The sequence below is a fragment of the Lissotriton helveticus genome, chromosome 10 (assembly GCF_964261635.1).
Source record: "Lissotriton helveticus chromosome 10, aLisHel1.1, whole genome shotgun sequence".
Taxonomy (NCBI): domain Eukaryota; kingdom Metazoa; phylum Chordata; class Amphibia; order Caudata; family Salamandridae; genus Lissotriton; species Lissotriton helveticus.
This window is the reverse complement of record NC_136071.1, coordinates 345,031,843-345,054,027: the sequence shown is the minus strand read 5'-3', so window position 1 is coordinate 345,054,027 and position 22,185 is coordinate 345,031,843. Positions and strand designations below refer to the sequence as shown.

The 22,185-nt window shown below is 49.9% G+C and overlaps 1 protein-coding gene across 6 annotated transcripts in view; it reads right to left on the bottom strand.

Annotated features, from left to right (window-relative positions):
• SMARCC1 (SWI/SNF related BAF chromatin remodeling complex subunit C1) overlaps window positions 1-22,185 on the bottom strand; it is an 873,495-nt gene that overhangs the window by 190,623 nt on the left and 660,687 nt on the right. For all 6 annotated transcript variants that reach the window (XM_078662530.1, XM_078662531.1, XM_078662534.1 and 3 more), the window contains exon 26: window positions 4,950-5,202. In XM_078662530.1, the coding sequence (XP_078518656.1) occupies window positions 4,950-5,202 (253 nt within the window). The remainder of the gene's footprint in view (window positions 1-4,949; window positions 5,203-22,185) is intronic.

The following is a 22,185-nucleotide window of genomic DNA, read 5'->3' as shown; positions in this document are numbered from 1 at the left end:
GACCTGGACATGCAGGCTGAAAGAAGTTTCATCCGGCGCATCTGCAGGGACTTCGGTTTCATCTGCTGGCAGGACTCACAATCAGTGGAATTGTGGTGTTCCCCCAAACACCACATGCAGATGGAGTGAGGGTGCGTCACCGACATCTGGCGCGCACTAGATAAGCACGTCTTAAAGCCCGAAGGCATTTGCACACTGTTCCCACACACACGCAACCAGCATTAAGGGAAAAAGGCCCAAAACAGGCCAGCACGAGTCAGATCCGCAATGCACGTGGTAAAGGAAAAAACTGATGTAGGCGTGCCGGGGTGGGGCTTATGTGACCTCGCTGACGTCACGTATGCCGACAGCGTCAGGGCGGAGTCGCGTGATGCCGCCCAACCCCGGCGCGCAGGGATGCTGGGCAAAAATATTTTCCAGATCCAGTCTCACGCCTGGGGATAATTCAACGTTAAGGAATCTGCGGCTAGTAGTCTCTATTGGATACGTTCCAACACGCAATCTGCCTTATCGCCGAATAGGCGAGTGCCATCAAAGGGCATGTCCATCAATGTATTTTTGACATCCCCAGAAAAGCCAGTGGTCCTCATCCAGGCGTGTCGACGTAGCGCCACTGTAGTGGAAATCGCCCTGACCAGCAAGTCAGCAGTGTCAAGACCACAACGGATGGTGAACTTGGCTGCCTCGCTCTCCTCAGCAATAGCTTGGGAGAGTATGGTCCAAGCCTCCACCGGACACTGAGGCAGACCTTGCGCAACCGTATCCCACACAGAATGGGAATAACGGCCCAAGAGATATGCATTGTTCACAGACCGCAGTCCTGAACTGGTGTAAGAAAAAATCTTCTTCCCAAACTGCTCCAGTTTCTTGGATTCCCTGTCCGCAGGTTCTATAAAATGCTCCCTCGCCGTGAGGCATTGCATTTACTTTTCAGAGAATAGTAAGTCACAACCAAAAGCAAACAAAACTGACTAGGACTGGATTGTAGCATTAAACAGGTAGATGCTTCTTGGAGCTGTTCATGTGGATACATACAGTATGTACTTTGGAGAAATAAGTCAGTGGGTTTTCCTATGGAAGCGAAACATACATTTCTGGATGTTTCCTGAAATTCATAGACTGTCAATGGTGGTGTGTGAACTCTTTGAAAGAACCCCTGCTTCCTCTGGCCTTACCGCTGCTAAAAATGCCCCCCTCCCCCACGACTGGTTTTCCAAGGTTGGAAGTGGAATTTGTAGTTGGAAAGTTCTCACTTTTAGTTTGCGACTCTGCACTGCACACCTAAATCCAGGCTGTTGTGGCTGTAAATCGAACCTGCGGTGTAAGACGCGCACACAGACCCGGGGCACCTCTGAGCTGGGTTCTTTTATCACAGGTTCTCTAAGTGTCCAAGTGTTATTGTAGGCACAGCCCTGCATCCCCGGGGCTTATTTGGGAGGGGGCCTGTGCTGCTTGTAAACTAGTGTTTATGTTCTGTTGAGGTATGGAATGTAAAGCAGTGGAGGGAAAGTGACGCATCTCTGTTTGCATCAGCATGTTTATCGATGGTTTGGAAAATGGCATTTGTCAATTTTGAATACCCTGGGACTTATTTACAAGCCCATTGCGCCGCCGGTGCGTCACAGTTAATATGGAAAAAAGGTGACATACCGGCAGCCCAAGAGGTTTGTAAATGAGCACCCCCAGTGTGTTGGTGTTCATGAACAGGTGTAGTTGCGCCCGTAAGAAGCACAGTGTGCTGAGCTCCCACTAAAGAGAGATATGGACGACCCGGATGTTACAGGCTAACCTCCCTGCAACTCATAACACAGAGCTGGGTAGTAATGTACTCCAGCAGCGTAAACTGAACTCAGCCTTTATTTACGGTTGATGAAATGAGTACCACTGAGGATGGGGGTACTTCCCATTAGAACCCTAAATTGGCCCAGCCTTTCCTTATTTCATTATTATTATTATGGGTTTTCTTTTAGCAGTTTTATATAGCTGAAACTTTGCTCAATGGCCTTAGTGCGCTCTACATGAGAACCAGATTCCGTACACATTTTTGGGCACGATGAGATTAAATAATTTGTCCAGAATCGTGGGATCTTGAGCCGAAGCCGGGACTCCAGTCTGGTTACCTAGTTCCAATCCTGACAACTCTGGAAATGAGAGCCATTCATTTGGCTAATAACGCCTGTCAGCACGCTGAACCGGCTCAATCTTCATTTACAAGTGGATGAAATGAGGACAATTGAGCCAGGTTTTAAAGCTCATCAGCATGCAGAACGGGCTAAATCTTCATTTACAAGTTGATGAAATGAGGACCATTGAGCCAGGTTTTAAAGCACATTGGCACACTCAACCGGCTCAATCTTCATTTACAGGTTGATGAAATGAGGACCACTGGGCCGGGTTTTAAAGCTCATCTGCATGCTAAACCGGCTCAATCTTTATTTACAGGTTAGTGAAATGAGGACCACTGAGCCGGGTTTTAAAGCTCATCAACAAACCGGCTCAATCTTCATTTACAAGTTGATGAAATGAGGATCATTGAGCTGGCTAATAACAATCATCAGCATGTTGAATCAACTCAGCATTTTTTATTTACCTGTTGCTAAAATTAGCACCAGTGAGTTGAGTAGCAGTGCTATTTGGCAGATTATATCTAAAATTGCCGGATGATGAAAGGAGGACCACTGAGCTGGTTAGTAATGATAATCAGCACACTCAGATGACTTAGTCTTTATTTAAAAGTTGATGCCACGAGAAGCATTGATTTAGGTAGCAACATCCCTCGGCACGGCCGCTAAACCTAATGCTGTGATTGGTCAGGACAGTCGGGGTGATGGCGCTCACTACTCTTGTTTGCCTGCGATTTTATGTTCCCTGAAAGTATATAGGTCGAGTATCGAGCGGATGGGATAGTTCCCCTGTTTCTCAACTGTGTTTGGGTGAGAGTAGGGGGCGGCCATTGATGGCCTCATTGCTTACATTCTGTAGGATGTTAACCACGGTTAATTACCCTTCCCCATATTATGCGTCCTCCTCTTCAGCTTGGAGTGGAGGGGTCCTAATGTCAAAGTGATCAGTTAATACTTTCTCGGAAGGCATTAACCAGTTAGCGCTTTGAGCGGTACTTGAATATGGCGGCTTCGAGAGAAAAATCGGTTTTTTTTTGGCTGTATAAGAGTTCATATTATGGTATATGGGACTTCTTTCCATTAACATAAAACCGGCTTCCTCGGGTTAAGAGCAGTTTGCAGACACATAGTGGATTATCGGTAAATAGTACAAGTATAAGAGAGGTGGGGGGTGTTTGGACCATTTTTCTGTACTGAGCCTAGTGGGAAACGGTTGGGGTTCACTTGGCGCTTTTCCTGGCTGGCTGTAGGCACTGGATGCTGATGCCGGATAGTGACGGTTTGACAGATGAATTGGGAAATTTGAGCTCTAATACCGGCATGGTGCCCCGCACACTGTGTGATACTAGACACATTGTTTAACGCTTCAGTTCGCTCTGTGCTGAGGAACAGCAGCTCTTCGTAACAGGCGCAAATCTGGTGATTGGTGCTAGATGTCATGCCGTTTACTGCTGGATCTTATGTCATTGCCGACTTCTGAAAATGTGACCCAGGGGTTATTATATGTGTAACTGAACAAGCAAAGTCCTAGCTCTACTGCTTGTAACTAGACTTGGTGTGTGATCTTAGGCACATCACTATAACTAAAAGGCTCTGAATCAGTCTTTGTAACAATATTACCCGACTCAAGGGTGCTACCTGATCCCATCTTGTAGGATGGTATGGAGGGAGGGCCCAACAGGCATGCCTGATGAAGGTGTGTAGATATGCGTCGCCCTCTTAGACACAGACACCTTTTAGCACCCGAGTTGTGCTCCTGTCTTAGTCGGCCGTGAGGTGAATTGCAGTTCGAATCTGAAGTAAGTTTAAGTAATGCTGATCACTTTGAATGACACATTGAGGGTGCAGCAGCACTGTGTGTGGGTGAATAAAGCATTTAAAAGTTAGGCGTAATCGCCCTGTTAAAAGATTGTGACTACAGGCCCAAAGACTAAGTTTCGAGTGAAAAGTAATGCGCCCTCGAATACAACCACACTAATTAATACAATGTAGTCCACCAATCACGTTACATATACGCAGCCTCTGCTCTGTTAGCGAGCTAGCAAGTAAGAAGTAATACGCATTTGTAAAAATCTAACTCCAGGACCCAGAGGCTATATTTTATTGCAACCAGGCCTGCAAAAGGGGGAAGAAATACTGCATGTGAACCAAGCGTGCCAATGCTGATTAAAAACAGCTGGTTCCTGCGCGCCGCTGCTGGCTCCCGAGAGCATAACACTCTGGGAGTAAACCTTTGAAAAGAAGGAGGACATCCACAAGCCTTTGGCCAATTGAGTACTAAAGCCAGACGCAAAGGCCAAGCGTGTGAGCACAACATGCACGCGCTTTGGAGAAAGCTGAAGTGATTCCAAGAGGTCTATTTCCTAAGCAATGCATGCGCGCTGCCATAGGCTCGACCTAAAATGGAGTCCCATGTTTGCTGATCGATGGTGTTTGGTAGCCAATAAATCTGTTAGAACAGGTCTTGCAGGATATGAGGAACCAGTATGAAAACAATCATCACTGCACGTTGGCAGTGGTGAATATGGACGCTTACTCATCTGTAATGTTTTTTCAATATGTTTGCAGAAGAAGCAACAAAAATGTATCAGAAACAAGTTCACATATTATAATGTACAAATACATTAGGTAAACTCCAGAAATAATTTCAATTTGTAGTGCGTTAGCAGCTGATGAGACTGCCCACAACAGCACAAGCTAACCAATAGGTTACACAGTAACTAAAATGATCTCTCAACGACAAGCAAGTAGACAATGCTACAACATGTGTATAGTATTGAACGCAATGGTGAATGTTAGAGATGCCACAGAGGAGCAAGGACTTACTTGTCTGGGACACAGGAGGAGGTGGCATGGGATGATGCACAGGGTACGGAGGTGGATGCTGTGGAGCAGGAAGCCCTGGCATGCTAGTGGATCCCTGGGAAGCTGTGCCAGGCCCTACTGCAGCACTTGGCGGTGGAAGATTCTGACCATGCTGCTGCTCCAACTGCTGGCGAGCTCTCATTTCAGCATACTTCAGTTGCTCCATGTGAAAATTCTGACGCTCAGTCAGAAGCTGCTGCCTCTGCTGTTCTAACTGCAAAAGGATCAACAAGAAAACAATTCTAAGAATAAGGAAAAACAATTCTGACAAGTGCTGCAAACATAGGAGAATGTAAATCACAAATCAGTGCCCAAAATTCTTCTTGGAGCCAAAGTCATTTCACCATTAAAAGCACTTACAGGAGGACAATTCTAAGTAGCCTATAGCATGTAGGCAATAGCAAGGATGGGCACCTGTCCCAGGTGAGTGCAGTTCTGTGGAAAGGCAAAGTAGGCTTGGTGCACACACAGCATAAGGCTTTGACACAGTATGCAAAATGGAAATTGAGTGAAGGGGCTAGGTTATGCTCAGGGGCACAGAATGTTTCAGCATGCCTAAATAAAAGGTAACCACAAAAGAAACATGTTCTAGGATACAACCTGGACAGGCAATACACAAACCATTCATGTATGAATGGGTCAAAGAACATCATGCTTTAAATTTGTAAGGATTGCCTGGCACACCATGCCAATTAAGTATTTTACATAGTATGCGGTTTTGCAGAGTAACTGTCAAACTATAAAGCAAAGCCAGCATACTTCTAATCAGATGGGAAGCCCATACCCATATTCTCCACATTTTAATTCTTGCCATTTTCAATGACATCCTAAGTGAAACAGGCATAGACGTTCCTTACACACTGTGTCCTGAACACATGCTCCACTTCTCTCTATGCTAAACCCAATGACCTTGCCAGAGAAGCCAGTCAATTAACCTAGGCTGAGGGTTAGAAAACTACAGAATAAATTAACTACCTGCAGTAACAATCTTCATGGTGATTACTCTTTTCAACCGCAGATTTCTCACCTTCGGAATACTCCCAAGAGCCAGACTGGATCTGGAGAAATGTTTAAGCTGGTAAAGGACACAGTGAAACTCCATGCTAATTCTTTACAGCCCCAGACATAATGAAGGGGAGCCACATATAAGCACCACCCGTGTATGCTGATGGTAGTCTCTTGTACCCTTTTCATTTCAATTAGTCCTGGAAAAAAAGTGATGCAGTCCAGTTACACCAAAGAAAAATGTTACTTACCTTTGAAAACTCTTTCTAGTGGACACGCTACCTAACCAGAGATTCTTCACCTTCAGACTATATCCAGAGATTTCTTCCAGCAAAGCTCCTGATTGCCAGTAGTTGGAGCCATACGACTGAGGTGACTATACCACCCCAAAAGTGATGAGATGTGCCACTTTGAAGTGCCACTCCTGCATGCTGACATTTTGATATTGCTCCTTCTGTGTCCACTGATGCAAAGAGTAGAACAAACTATGTACTTTAATCCTAACTTAGGACCACATTAGAAGGTAAGAAGGCCACTCCACAAAGCAGGGAGGTGGGAGGACAGTGAGAAATCTGCAGTTAGATAAAGAATCTACAAGAAAGAGCATTGCTGCAGGTAAATAACTTGTTATTTTGGTGGATACTTCTAACTGCAGATTCCTAACTTTTTGAACAGATCCGATAGCAGAACCTCCAAAGGTGGAGGGTCTAACGAGTGGACTCAGAACGTCAGACCAAAATGTCCTGCAGAACTGAGGTGATCTTCCTACTGGACCCAACGGTAAAGGCAGTGGCGTTTTGCGAGTGTAAACACTAACACCCACATCTCAGCCAGACCAATCACAACAAGACCACTGTATTGGCCTGGCCCTAGCAGAATAAGTCTTGGGGACAGCCGCTTGGCCAGTGATGCAGAGCACCATACACCTGGAGAGGGTCCTCATTTGTAATGCCTTTTCCTTCTTTGCCCCACAAAATTCCACAAAGAGCTGATCGTCCACTTGATGAGCGATGGAGGTAAAAGCTTAGCATACGAGTTACTTACCTTCGGTAACGGTGTATCTGGTAGAGATGATTCTAGCCACAGATTCCTTAACGTAGAATTATCCCCAGGCGTGAGACTGGACCCGGAAAACTTTTTGCCCAGCATCCCTGCACGCCGGGGGGACGACATCACGCGGCTTCGCCCAGGCGTAGTCTGCGTACGTGACGTCCGCAAGGTCACATAAGTCCCACCCCGGCGCGCCTACGTCAGTTTTCTTCTGAGAACATTTCTGCGCCACAACGCGGAGCCATGAGACAAAACTGTGGGAGTATGGGAACAGTGTGCAAAAGAGCAGAAAAGGCATGGAGGAACAACACCCTAAGGAGCAGTAACAACACTGCAACACCCAAAGGCAGGGATGTAGACAGCCCCACCCCCCTCGAGACAAGGATCACATGCAAAATGTCATGACAACATGTAGCAGGACTACAACCCCACCAAGAACAACGAAGGGTAACCAGTTCCAAGACAATCAGGAATGACAGCCTCCAAGGCAACCCCAGCACAAAGTGCGACAACCCCACGAATAGATAAGGATCACAGGCACGGCCAGAGAACCCCAACCCATAGGATAACAGAGGGGCCATGACCTCACCAACAAAAAGGTGAGAAGGAGGGAGGGAAAGAGCGAAGACAAGCCCCAATCACGGGACAGCCAGAGTAGAGGGGTTTAGAAGTACCCCAAAACTCATCCTCCAATGTGCCAAAGAGAAGGAAAGGAACAAGAAAGAAGACGCATCACCCTGCCAGGAGAACGAAGGGTTACAGCCACAGAAGACAACACCACCGCCCGGGAGGCGAATGCAGAAGATCAAGCCAAAGACCCTCACAGAACAGGGAGGAAGGGCAGGCCGTGAAGGAATTTGCGGCTAGAATCGTCTCTACCAGATACACCGTTACCGAAGGTAAGTAACTCGTACATCTGATAGAGACTACTAGCCGCAGATTCCTTAACGTAGAATAGATACCCTAGCCATACCCCCGGGGAAGGAGGGTCTGCGAGAGGAACCCCCGCCTTGCCTGGGCATAACAGAAGGTCCCACCGGGGAGTAGGCCAACGGACAGGGCGAAGAACCCCATCCCCCCAGGCAAGGAGAACCCCTACAAGCAGAACACCACCGACTCCAAGGGGAGCGTGGGAAGAAGAAAGAGGAGCCCGTTCACACTGAACAGAGGAACAAGGGCAAGGCAAGTGAAGGCCGAAGCACCCCATGTCCCTACAAGGCAATAGAACCTCCATCCAAGGCCAAAACAAGAAAGAGGAGCGACCTAGAGGCTCCAAGGAGACGAGAGAAAAAAGAGAAGGCAAGCCTGTAAGAAAGTGGCTCTGTATATACTGTTCCCAAATAAGTACAGTGTGAACAGAGTCCCCAGACCCCAGAGGTTTGGCAGAGGCTAAAGTTAGATATAACTTTACTCTCTAAAGTGGTACCTTGGTCGCGCAGTAAGGCAGTATCAGAGGACAGTGTAAAGCATTTGTTGTACACACTCAGTCAGCAAAAGGTTTCACACACTCAAGAACTGAACTCCAGGCCAATTGTTTGTATATCAAAAGATATAATTGTTTTATTTTAGAACCAACAGGTTTCAAAATATACTTTTCTCAATATCAGTGACTTTAAGTAATTACTTTGCAGAAAGGCAATAGACTTTGTAAGTACAATAGCTACAGTGGTTGCAATAGGCAACACAATTCTAAACACAATTTAACATTGAGCTCAATGGGTTTTTCTACATAAATGCAGTTGATCACTTTAAGGATTACTCTTCTAACCACAGGGCTCGATCCTGGATTCAGTCCTGGGACCTAAGCTGAAAACAGTTAAGTAAAAGCGTATTGGTTAAAGTTGTTTTTTTTTTTTTTTTTATATTCTTTTTATTGAAATAAACAAAAAAAAACAGGCACAAGGTGAACAATAATTAACATCATTGCGAGGTTAAGTGTCATTTGTACAGAAGCAATAATCACAATGTAAGTAAAATTCGGGATCACGGGGATTCCTGTGGTTCCTCTTCCCTTTGTCGCAACAGGGGTGTACATATGTCACCACAATAGCTATTCCAGACCCCCCCAAATCTTCCCCCATTTCTCCGGACAACCCCTGGCCACATACACTGCCCTTTCTCTAAACATGCGCCAATCTAAATCTTCAGCCCATTTAGTAATCCGGGGTGGCATACTGGCTCCCCACAGCTGTGCAATATTTTGCTTGGCCACCATACATGCCAACGTTACTCACTGTTTCAGATAACCATTCAAATCCGTGGGTTCCCATACATTCAAGACACACCTCCGGGCCTCTGGTCGTATCTCCACCCGCAGTACATTTTTAATCTCATTGTGCATCGCTGCCCAGAAGGTTTGTATCCTCTCACAGTGCCATAATATATGCATGAAAGTGCCAAGTTCCCCACAGCCCCTCCTACATTCTCCGCTCGTCGCACGCCCCATGTGTACAAGCCTAGGCCCAGTGATTTATGACCTATGCAAGATCTTAAGCTGTACCAGTCGGAGCCTCATCTGAATTTCAACCACTTTGGGGGAGGAGACTGCCTCTATCCAGTCTTCATCTTCTAATTTCAGTCCGTCTGCTCCCCACGCTGCTCGAATACTCCCAAACGGGTCCTCCATATTATTAACAAGGTTCCTATAGATCAAGGAGATAGTCTTGTCAGGGATGTGTCCGTCCAACACTCTATGCTCGAGAGGAGAAGCCTCTGGAAGTTCAGCGTCTCCGGGTACGCGGGTAAGAAGAGCGTGTCTAATCTGTCGGTACCGAAAGTGTTCATTATCATTCAACCTGTACTGTTGTTTTAAAGATTCAAATGTCTGCACACTGCCCTTCCCCCACACATCCTTAATCTGGCTGATCCCAATGAAGTCCCACTTATCAAACCCCTTACACCTCCACAAGCTCCCCAGCTTTTCGGAACAGAACAGTGGGGTTGCCAACGTCAACCTTCCTTCCCACCCCAGACTTCTAGTCGCAGCATGCCAAACTTGTACAGAGTGCGCCGTCGGTCCCGCCAGCGGAAACCTCCCGGGTCTGGCATACAAGGCTTTCATAATATCTCCACCCGGTGCCTGCCCACGATCCATAGCATAGCCTGGGTCCCGGGGGGCCCATAGACTATGTGATTCGCCGCTGCAAGGTGTGAGGCCCAATAATATTTCCTCAAGTCCGGGAGGCCTATGCCTCCATCGTACCACAGGAGGGTTAACTTGACAAAAGCTATACGAGGCCTGCCTTCCCAGAGAAGCTGCCACTGAAGTGCCTCAATCTCCTTAAAATATGAAAGCGGCACAGGATCTATTGTGTTTTGTAGCATGTACAGAAACCGAGGCAATGCCATCATCTTGAATAATACCGCCCTCCCGAGTAACGAGAGGGGGAGAGCCCTCCAGCGCTCCACATCCTTTGTGAATCGCTCCAAAGGGGGTCTCAGGTTATTAGCATACCTCAGCTTTGGGTCTAAGGATATATAGATACCAAGATATTTAAATCCAATCAATTCAATCTTTATAGGGCATGACTGTGGGATCACGGGCGGCCCTCCCGACAAAACGAACAAGACCGACTTCGACCAGTTAATGGCAAACCCGGAGTATCTGCCAAATATAGCCAGGACATCCCAAACATTATTCAGGGACGCCCTGGGGTTAGTGAGGTATAGCAAAATATCGTCCGCATACAGCGAAATTTTGTCTTCCCATTCAGATGTCCACCGCAGGCCACGTATCGACCGGTCCCACATGACCCATGCCAACAGAGGCTCCAACGCCAGCGCGAAGAGGAGTGGGGACAACGGGCATCGCTGTCTCGTGCCTCTTCCGAGAGAAAAATCCGCAGATTTACAATTATTTACAATCACTCTGGCCAATGGAGCGGCATACATATATGAGGAACAAGGACCCCCTGGTAAAGTAATGAACTTCTAGGACAGGGTAGAGCACTATGTGGGTATCTTCCTAGACAGTCCCCAAAAAAATTCTATGCATCGATGATTGATTGGACATTCAAATATTTGTGAGTATATAGTGTCAAGCAGGCAGAAGTTATCTAAAAAAATCGATTTTATTTAAAAATGGGGAAATAAAAACACAATAAATTGAAAACAAATAATTTTAAACAAACAGTGTACAATACATCAAAATCACAGTTAAAAATGAGGGGAAATCATTGTATAATCCAATAATTTGTGTTGTTACAAGATTGAGATTAATTCAAAGCAAATGGTTTTGAACAGACAATATACAATACATAAAAATCACAGTTTGAGATAGGAGCAAATCTTTGTATAATTCAATCATTGGATATGTGGCAAGACTGAAATTAATTCGACGCGCGTTTCGGCGCTATGGCAGCGCCTTCTTCAGGAAATCAGGCTCAGATTCCTGTATCTATGGAGACTGTAGATCTAAAGGATGAAGAACTGATAATTCTTATCTTTTGTGATGATCTTTACACTACTTATCGTGTGTCGGAACTTGAATGTGACGTATTAATAGTCGTCACTATTCTTGATGAATTGTCCCTATAGATGAGGGTCTGCACTTCTATTAGTTTGACGATGGAGAAGAACTTATCTATCACTTTAAAAAGTTTGGTACCAGACGGTCCTTCTGTAGACACGGCTTGATCCAGTGGCCAAATGATATGAGGAATAGCTAGTGAAGATACTCCTTGAGTGGGATGTGAAAGATCCTAACCTCCGTGTGCAGCTTCAGTTCTCGAAATGGAGCGACATACAGCAATCAAACCCAACCGATAAACACCGGCCAACTTGGCCAACACAGCGAATAGATAGACCCATTCAACACTGTAAAATGCCATAGTGGCATCCAAGGAAACCAGGACTGCCGGCTCCAGTATCTTGTGGGAACCACCCCGGATCCCATGCAGCCTCCGCAGGTTCAGGGCCATATTACGACGTGGCATAAAACCGGATTGGTCGGGATGTATCAGGATCGTAATGACCTTGACCAATCTGGAGGCGAGTAATTTCGCCAAAATCTTGGGTTCAGCATTGAGAAGTGAGATGGGCCTATATGAGGAAGGCGATGTCTTAGTCTTGCCTGTCTTGTGAATGACCACTATGTTTGCCACCCGCTGGTCGTACGGAAGCTGGCCCAGCTCCCTACTCTCTAGAAACATGGCCCGAATATGAGGAGCGACTCTATGGGCATTGAGTTTGTATAATTCTACCGGTAATCCATTTGGAACCGATGCCTTCCCAGACTTTATGCCTCTAATCGCTGTGCGACTTCATCATCTGTGAATGAGGAGTCTAAGTATTCCCTATTGTCTTCTGAGAGACTCGGCATCCAGATATCTTTAATCACTTCCGCATTTTCGGCCTCTGTAAAAACCGTCCACCGAGGTATACACTTCTTTGAAATATTCAGAGAGTACATCTGCGACTGCCTGTGTATCCGTGACTCTGTCTGATCCCGACCCCTCTAACTCCGGCACCAATCTAGAAGCCATTTCACCACGCTCTAACCAAGCAATCAGCTTACCGGCCTTGTCCAATATGTAGTCCAACCTGGACATAGTTTTGTGCGCTGAGGACACATGAGTAAAGCACTTCTGAGTCGGGTCCAATCCCAGTGTTTCTATAAAATCAGGGAGCCACCTCTGCGACAGGGTGCAAACTCGCGCCGGGTGTCGATCCAGCACCCCAACAAGTACTGCATTGTAGTCTCCACCCAGCACCAGTAGCCCAACGGGCAGTGTCAGAAAAAAGGCACTCAAATCCCTGAAGGTACTGGACTGAAGGCCAGGCGGCACATTTATTGACAGAAAAGTAACTGTCTTGCCTCCCAGCCGTCCCAAGACACCCACATATCTACCTCTCTGGTCTGACCAAGTAGCCTGTATGTCCAACGGAAAGGAATTCTTTATTAGGATACCAACTCCCCTGGAACCCGATGTAAACCCAGCGTGTGCCACAAGTTTATACCCCCCCTTTATGGCCATACAGCGATTCCCAACAAGGTGTGTCTCCTGTAACAATGCAACTTCTGGGAATGTCTTCTGATTAGCTGATTTACCATACTTAGCTTTATCTTGTCACCCAGACCATTAACATTCCAGCTCAACACCCTTATCCCAGATCCCTGACTAGTACATGACATTTATCAGTAGTGGGCTCTAGTATATAGCCCTCAACACCAAAAATGTGTGTACAAACAGTTGTTGAATGTTAAACAAACAACCGCAAATAAGGTTCAGAAAAACAATTTTTTATATAGTGAGGGATCAACAGTTGTCAAGCCAATATGATTCGAAGTCCAAGTCTGTGTTCTTCAATCATTCCTTTATTCAAAATTTCATAAAAGATTTTCCCAGCATGTTGTTCGCCAACACGTGTTTCGTCTCACACTGAGACTTTATCAAGGCATAGATTGTGTAGGAATTATCGTGTTGTAAAATGTGGATGTTTCAAGGCACACTGCTAACATCCAAGAATAGAACACCATATAAACAAGACAGCGTAATTCCTAGTACATCCCAAAATGGTAATTACAAATGGGGATGAACTACAGCATATGTTGGTATTCAAAGATGTAACCGAAATAACCCCAATTATCTAATATATGTGCAAGGCGGAAAGTGTAGAATGGTTCCTTAGTGTTAAAGCTAGTTCGGTAAATGGCAGAACATAGGTGCGGTATGAGTAAAGGCTTTCTGAATAACCATGATAAGTTGCAGTCAGAAAGAGCGCCGGGGTTGTATCCAAACGTCACGGCCCGCCACAGGGACCGTCACGGCCCGCCACAGGGACTACTATCCTCCCATTTTGTATAAGTACATGACATTTACCCCACACCGCTAGCATCCGATTGCAATGCGGTCACCTGACGCAAAAAACAAAAACATAGCAAACCCCCGAACTGTGCCTGCTTTAACCAAAAAAATACAACCAACCCTGGATTCCCCCCCCCCCCTCCCTGCACCCCTGCTTAAGGCTTACGCCCACCCCCAACTGGCAGTGTGCCTGTCGCCCCTCACTCAAACTCACACTTCTAACTAAATATAGTAACGGGGAGGAGAATCTGTGTACCACGCCCCTCCCCCAGCTCAATGGCAAGCAGTAGTTCGGTATTTCAAAGGCACCCTCCCGCTCCCCACAGCCCAGCATCTGCATTTCAATACTACAACGGGGATAGCACCCTTGAGTGACCATAGTCTTAGTAACTCGATCTCATTCTCCACTTTCACTCAGTTTCCTGCCGGTCACTCTCTCCCTCCTGACCATGTCTCTCCGACTCAGACGAGTGGAAGCAGTCTATCCAATCCGCCGCCACCTCGGGGTTGTCAAAAAACAATGTCTTTCCTCTCGCCTCCACTCTCAACTTTGCCGGGAACATCATTCCATATCGCAAGCCCTTGTCTCGCAGTTTCTTCTTTACAGACAGAAAGCTTTGACGTTGTTTCTGCACAAGTTGTGTGAAGTCTGGAAAGAAGGAGAGAGAGGTATCTTCATACCGGAGGGGTCCCCCAGCGCGGGCCACCTGCAGTATCACATCTCGGTCTCTGAAGGTCAGGACTCTTGCTATCATCGGGCGGGGGGGAACCCCCGGCCTGGGCCTACCCCCTGGCACCCTATGTGCCCGCTCAATCGTGAAGAATTTTCCCAGCCCCTTGGGCTTAAGATGATTGAGAATAAGATCTTCAACCAACAGATCCGGGGCCGGATTCTCCCCCTTCTCAGGGCCCCCAAGGATGGGCACATTGTTTCGTCTGGCCCTCCCTTCGAAGTCATCCAGCTTCCTATCCGCCAGGGCCCGAGATGCTTTAAGATCACGTACCTCTTGCTGAAGTTGCGTCACATCCTCCATCAAGCTAGCAGTTTTAACATCCAATGTTTTGACCTTCTCATTCACTTTAGTGAGATCTGCCCGGATGAGGTTAACTTCTATCGTCACTGTGTACAATTTGCTATCGAGAGACTCCATTTTCTGCCCCAAGGTCGCCTGTACTCCCTTGATGGCTGCCATCAGATCCGACAATGTTCGGTCCATCGGCGCGTCCGTGGAGTCTTCACTCGTCAATTGGGAACTTTTCGCCTCTACTGGTGATCCCCTAGGCATGGTATATCGATCCAGCTTGTTGGACTCGACCGGCTTAGGACCTCTTGATTATCTGGGCAGAGGCTTGTCAGAATCTCCCCTGGTCACCATATTGGTTGCTCCCCAATGGGATTCGCCTCTACGTCGCCTCACCGCCATGTGGGCCGAAAAATTAGGTCCGACCCCACCGCGAGGCCCACTATCCCGGTATTTCACAATTGCCACCTGAAGCCGGACCGGCCAGATGGTATCTCTCACGGGGAACAACAATCCAGTAGTTGGGATCAATCCACAAAATTACCACACTAATTGCGCACAGACGGGTCATGGCCTCTGCAACTCATGTTCCATTCCAAAGCGCATCAAATGCAGGGGCGCCCACCAGTGCCCGATATGGCTCAGCGGACCCAGTTAATAATCAGTCGAGGCGTTCCAACGATGCTCATTCCGCCGAAGAGCGCACGTAGCCAGGAGCCACGGGGTCCCCTCAACTCTTTTCCATGGGCCGACGATAAGACTGAATCGTGTGGGCCCCGCAAAGCAACAATGTCAGCTCAGTCAAAGTGACTCGTCCCCTTCGGTTCTGGCCACCCGGACTGGATCATCACCACCCCCACTGGCAGCACCGGCGCCTCCAGGCTGTCTCCACACGGTACTAAGGGAGGAGAGGGTGGGGGGACGAACTGTCCCAGCACCCCGACTCTGCCGAGTACGGCCGCTCCCATCCACAATTTGGCCCAACAATTTCAGGCTGCCGGTGAACTCATCATGCCGCAGCCACCAGCAGCGTTGCTCCTCGTTTCCTCCCACACTACAGGGCACCACTCGCGATCTCTTCAACTCCGGTCCCCGCCACTCCCACGGGTCCGGAGAGCTGCGCAGGGCCCCAGCCGCACCCCTGCCAGCAGGTGAACACTGTCGGCGTCAATTTTGTCCCTTGAGACTCATCGCAGGCCGGCCCAGTCAACACCAGTCCCTGGCGTCGCCGCTGACAAATTGCACTCCGGTCACTCTCAGCAGGTTTGTTCTCAATAAGGGGGGGGGGGGGGGGGGAGGAGAAACAAGTACCTCCTGTCCCGATGGACTAAACGTCACTCCTGTCCATCGGCCCGACAGCAGATCCACAGCCCCTCAGACTCTGGGTTCACACTCAGGCTTGTCCTCTTCACCCCCCGGCCGCCGCCACACACTCCGCTCCACTCCGGTCCCCGTCACCACAGCGGGACCAGAGACAAATACAGGACTCCCGGTAGCACCTGGCACAGGCAACGTCTGTCCCTCTTCTTCCCTCACGGGCCGGCCCGGATCTAGGAGTCCAGTACTGGATTACAAAAGTAACGAGAACCTACTTTACCTGTGACTTGAATTTCCTTCCATAGGATAACATTGCTAGTTTTTCTCTGAAAAGTTTCTAAGTGTCAACTTTGAAAATACATTTCTATCCTTTACAAAGTACAACTGTAACCAAAACGCTTTTACTTAACTGTTTACAGCTTAGGTCCCGGGACTGAATCCAGGATCCAGTCCTGGCAGTAGCAAAGTAACCCTGAAAGTAATCTATTGCATTTTTATAGAAAAACCCATTGAGCTCAATGTTAAATTGTGTTGCCTATTGCAACCCAAGTAATCTATTGCCTTATGCACAGTAATTACATAAAGTCACTCATATTGAGAAAAGTACATTTTGATACCTATTGGTTCTAAAATAAAACTATATCTTTTTGATATAAAAACTATTGGCCTAGAGTTCAGTTCTTGAGTGTGTGAAACCTTTTGCTGACTGAGTGTGTACAACACATTCTATACACTGCCCTCTGGTGCTGCCTTACTGCTCGACCAAGCTACCACTTTGGAGAGTAAGGTCAGACCTGACTTTAACGTCTGTTATACCTCTGGGGATTGGGGACTCTATACACACTGTACCTTACTTTGGTCCAGTATATATAGAGCAACTTTCGTACACAGGGGCACTCGGGCGGCTCGGTGCAGGGTGCTTTTGAGCTGTTGGGCGCACAATGTTATTCAATGAAGATCTTGGAAAGTGGACAATGGCTGCAGGCTCGGGGACGGAGATTCTTCAGGTGCGACCACCAATTCGAGAGGTAAGTTGGGAAGCTGGAGGAGGGGTGGACACCCAGGAGTTGGGGACAGGAGGCCGTGGGGCACCAGGTGCAGGGTTGTCTTTTGGCGTCGGGAAATCTTACCCTCAGCTGGTCGCGGTAGGAGGGGTCCCTGGTTCTGAGGCTGCAGGCGTTGCCTAGTTCATCGAGGGAGGTCTTTGGGCACTGGACTTTGGGTCCCAGTCGCCGGGGGGACATCCTTGTGGTCTTGATTCACTCCAGCACAGGCCAGGCTTGGCGGGTGCAGAGTGTGCAGGGTTCGTGGTTCCGGGCTGATGCCAGGGCTTGTTACTTGCTTTGAGCAGTACCACTGCTCGTGGGAGACCCAGGTAGTCACAAGGCAGTCAGGTCCTCCGGGGTTTTTGAGGTTGCTGACCACTGGAGGCGCCGGGGTTTAGCAGGAGCAGGTTCGAGGGTGAACAGGCCGGTAGGGCTGGGGCCAAATCAGTTGGTGTCTTCCTCTTTTTAGCAGCTGCACGGCAGGTCTTCTTGTTCCTTGTTCTTTCTTGTTTCAGAATCTGGATCTAAGAAAGGAAAGTTCAGGGTGCCTCTAAATACTAAATTTAGGGGCATTACAGGTAGGGCAAGGACAGGGACCAATAGGTCCCTGTCCTGGGGTGGGTACACCCCCTAGCCGGCTCCTCTCCTGTGGGAGAGGGGCAGGCCAGAGCCCGGGGTCGTGATTAACCTCGCCTCTCCCACCTGAGGGGTGGAGTTGGCACAGGCTGACACCCTCCCTTCCTGACGTAGGGTTTCCCACCAGTCTTCCCACCAGAGTGGGGGTCAGAACCGGTGGGGGCCAGTTGCTGAGTACAGCAAGGGGTCTGGAGAAGCTCACAAAGGCGGAATGCCTTTGAAGCTTCCCCTGCCCATCCTGGGGGGAGTAGGCCTGGCACCTCGTCCCAGGATGTGCATTGGTGCAGGCCCAGGAGAGCGGGGGCTCTCCACCATGGGGTCCAGCAAAATGTCTGCTGTGTGGCAGCCTAAGCAGCCTCTCAGACAAGACGTGGATTGTAGGTTAGGTTTCAGGGGGCATCTCTAAGATGCCCTCTGTAGTGCATTTTACATTAAATCCCACACTGGCACCAGTGTGGGTTTAATGTGATGAGAAGTTTGATATCAAACTTGTCATTCTTCAGTGTAGCCATTATGGTGCTGTGGAGTTCGTAATGACAAACTCCCAGCACCATATACTCTTAATGGCATCACTTCACTTACAGTGCCCAGGAAGGGCCCTGGGCACTGTAGGGGCACAGTGCTCATGCACCTGTGCCCACACCACTGGCAGAGGGCACCCAGCTAGAGGGGTGGCTGATGTATGCCAGGGCAGTGGATTTGTGGGCATGGCACACAGGGATGTGTGCCACGTCGACTCTTTGTTTAGTTCTGGACCAGGACACTCAGCCTGCAAAGGCAGTGTGTGTGTGTCAGGGTGCAGGGCCCCTAACGGTGGCACAATAAGTGCTGCAGCCCTCAGGGGTCGTCTCTGGTCACAATGCCCTGGGTACCTAGGGTACCATTTACTAGGGGCTGACAGGTGGCCAGAGATGCCAATTGGGTTTAGGCTTTAGTACAGTTTTTAGGGAAGGAACACAGGCCCTGGGTCCCTGATTGGCAGGGACCCAGGGCACACCAAAGAAAAGTGCATCAGGTATCAGGAAAAAAGTGGGAGGGTACTGCAACAGAAACTCACTTTCTTACAAAGCCCTCCTGCCTGGGACACACCCCGCAAAGAGGGCAGCCGGCTCCACCACAGATAGAAGTCAAGAGACCAGAACGGCGCCTACCGCAACAAGCAGTCGGAAGCAGAAAGAGTAGCCCAGGGTACCCAAGAAAACCGGGCAGGCTGCGCCCGAAAGAGGGAGGAATACAAAAGCCATCACAGGACAGAGAACACGAACGGGAGAAGGGCCCGGTCACACCTCAGAGAGGGGCCCGCACACATGACTTGAAAAGAAGGCGAACCAGAGGCACAACACCAGGCTGCAGACCGCAGGCAGACCACGCGAACAGCGCAGCGACCTCGGAGAAAAAACACTCTGTGGCGCCACCAAGGCATTCAAAACCAGCAAAAAGGAAATTGTACCTGCAACATACATAAACGCCATGGAGAGCAGAGGCCAGAAGAAGACCACAACTCCCAGCATAGAACAAGCTATATAAAAGCTACCACTACCCCACATAGGGTATGTTTAGTCCCAAGACATGGGAACCCTCTTAGGAAGAAACTTCCGCAGCAGAGGACAACAGAAAGAGCGCGGGTAAAAACCCCCACCTAAGGCTTGTTAAGCAGCCAAGAGAAGAGCAGGAGGCCTAGTCTCAGGGCCAATCTGGCGTGAATGACCTACAACTAAACACACAGCAAGAAGAGCCGGCCAGCAGCCAACAGGGCCACAGTCCCAATAAGAGGACTCTCAGGCATATTAGGCACACAGATCACACAACTGAGGCGACCCGCCCCAACAAAAGAACAGCTCATAAAAACCAGACCAACCCACAGGTCACTGAGGAGGAGAAGAAGAAGAAGGAGGAGAAAAAGGAGGAGGAGGAGGAGGATGAAGCCCCGCCAGAACCTCCGGATGGCAGAGTCTGCGGGGCGTGGAACAAAGGGGTGCCATCATAAGGAAGATCCACCAGCCGTTCCCGCACATTTTCCGGGAACACACTGTCCCGAAGCCAAGCATGGCAACGAAGGGCAACCGAAGAAGCCATGGCACAACTAAGCACCACCGAAATGTCTACAGCGGAGTGAAGAATGAACGCCTTCAGCTCCTGGCCATCTAATGCATGGTGCCGCAAGTCAACACTAGTACCCTCCTGAGAAGCTGCAGATCCAAGGGACTCCGCCGAGACCGACAAGCAAGATGTAGCCCTGGCTAACACACAAAGTGTTAAGGGCCTGAAGAGCCGCACTGGTTGAGGCAAACATATTGCGGCCCCAGAGCCCAACCAGCGGGCCTCCCGTGAAGGTGGAGCCAACAGCGACGGAAGGAAAGGAGGTCCGCAAAAGGGGCCCACTGGCAGAAGGGTGGAGGGAAAAACACACCGAGTAACGTGGCGCTGGAAGGTGCCCTGGGCAGAAGGTGTTGGGGCACAGGATCCCCCGTGGCGGGGCGCCCCCAAGTCCCCGTCAAAGAAGAATGGAGCGAACCTTCAAAGGGGAACAGCAGCTCCCTCTCACCAGAGCCCTGGTGAAGGACCTCCAAAAGATGATCTGCAGGGAAATGGGCAGCCGGATCCCCCATGCGCAAAATTCCCACAGCCGTGGAAACAGCGCGAGCGAAAGCTGCACCCGCCTCAGTAGGGCCCTCCGGCGGAAAAAACAGCTCCTACGTGGGCGACGGCTGCAAACAAAGGTGGCCATCCCCTAAACCAAGTGGAGCGGGGAAGGGCCAGGTCAGTAAAGGAGAAAGAGGCGCCGAAGAGTTGGGGACATGTGGTTCCTCTGGCAAAAACCGCGGCAACAGAAAGGAGCCATCTTTTGATGACGTTGGGGAAAAAGCCACGATTCGGCGGCCTGTCTCCAGTGAGGACGAATCCATAACCCTATGCCTGTCCGATGCTGTGGAGTCCGCAACCTGGAGCAGGGCATCGTCGTCAAGCACCACAGGAGACGCCGGACAGGTCTCCACCACGCCACACGGCGCAGGGGGCCGGGCTGGAGCCAAAGTGGTCATGGGACAGCGCTGGAATGGCGCTAACTCGACCTTCGACGAGGCAGCCATCTGCGTTGAGGAACGAGAAGCTCCTGGAGAGCGACCAGAAGTCCCCCGCCAGCCTCGACCCATGGAAGGGTGAGAGGGGTCCGCCAACCCCCATGGCGGCACCAGGGCAAACTAGACCTCCGGCGAGGCATCCGCCTGCGTGGAGGGACGAGAGGGACCCGGGGAGTGACAAGGAGTCCCCCGCCAACCTAGACCCATGAGGGGACGAGAGGGGCCTGCTGACCCCTGTGGCGACGCCGACCCCTGTGGCGCCGCCAAGGCCGATTCAACCTCCGACAAGGCAGCCGCCTCCGTGGAGGGACGAGAAGGGCCTGGAGAGGGACAAGGGGACCCCCTCCAGACTCGACCCATGACGGGACGAGAGGGCTCCGCCGACCCCTGTGGCGCCGCCCGGGCCAGCAGCTGCTGGCGCCGTAGAGGCGTCACCTCGGCCTCAGACAGAATAGCCACCTGTCGAAAGGGCCGAGTAGGGCTCGGGGATGCGACTCGAGCCCCGGCGACCTCCCGCAACACCACAGGGACTCCCGCAGGAGTTTGCGGCGAAGCAGAGGCACCGTGGTCCGAAGGAGGGACCCCCGAAGGGCCGCACCCCAACAGCACCAGATCCTCCGAACCTGGATCCGAACCAGTCGGCGCTGGGGCCGAAGCCGCCGGCGACACCACGGAGGGTCCCGCACAGCGCAAGTGATCCATTGACGTCCCAGGAGGTGAAGGAGGGGGGGGGGGGATAAGCCAGCGTGGCCTGCAAAGCCGCCGCATATGTCTCCATCTGGGCTTTCGACGCCCCCTCACCGGGAAACAGTGGATAGGGGGACGATACGCAGGGCCACATCACCCGCGGAGAGCCCACGCCCCCAACAGGCCGCAAATGGGTCCTCGGGGACAAACTGCAACACTTATCGACAGAGGAGCGACTATTCTGTGGCGACGGCGATGACGGCCGCTCCGAAAACCTTTCTTCAGAAGTCGATCGAGGAGACTAAGCCGATCTGGACATGCGAGCCGAGAGAAGTTTTCATCCGGCGCTCCCACCGCGACTTCGGCTTCAACTGTTAGCACGCCTCACAGTCAGTGGAGCCGTGATCCTCCCCTAAGCACCACATGCAAATGAGGTGAGGATCCGTCGCCGACATTAAGCGCCCACAAGACGAACACGTCTTAAAGCCCAAAGGCATTCACACACTGTTTCCACAGCACACGCAAAAGCGAAGGATAAAGGCCTAAAC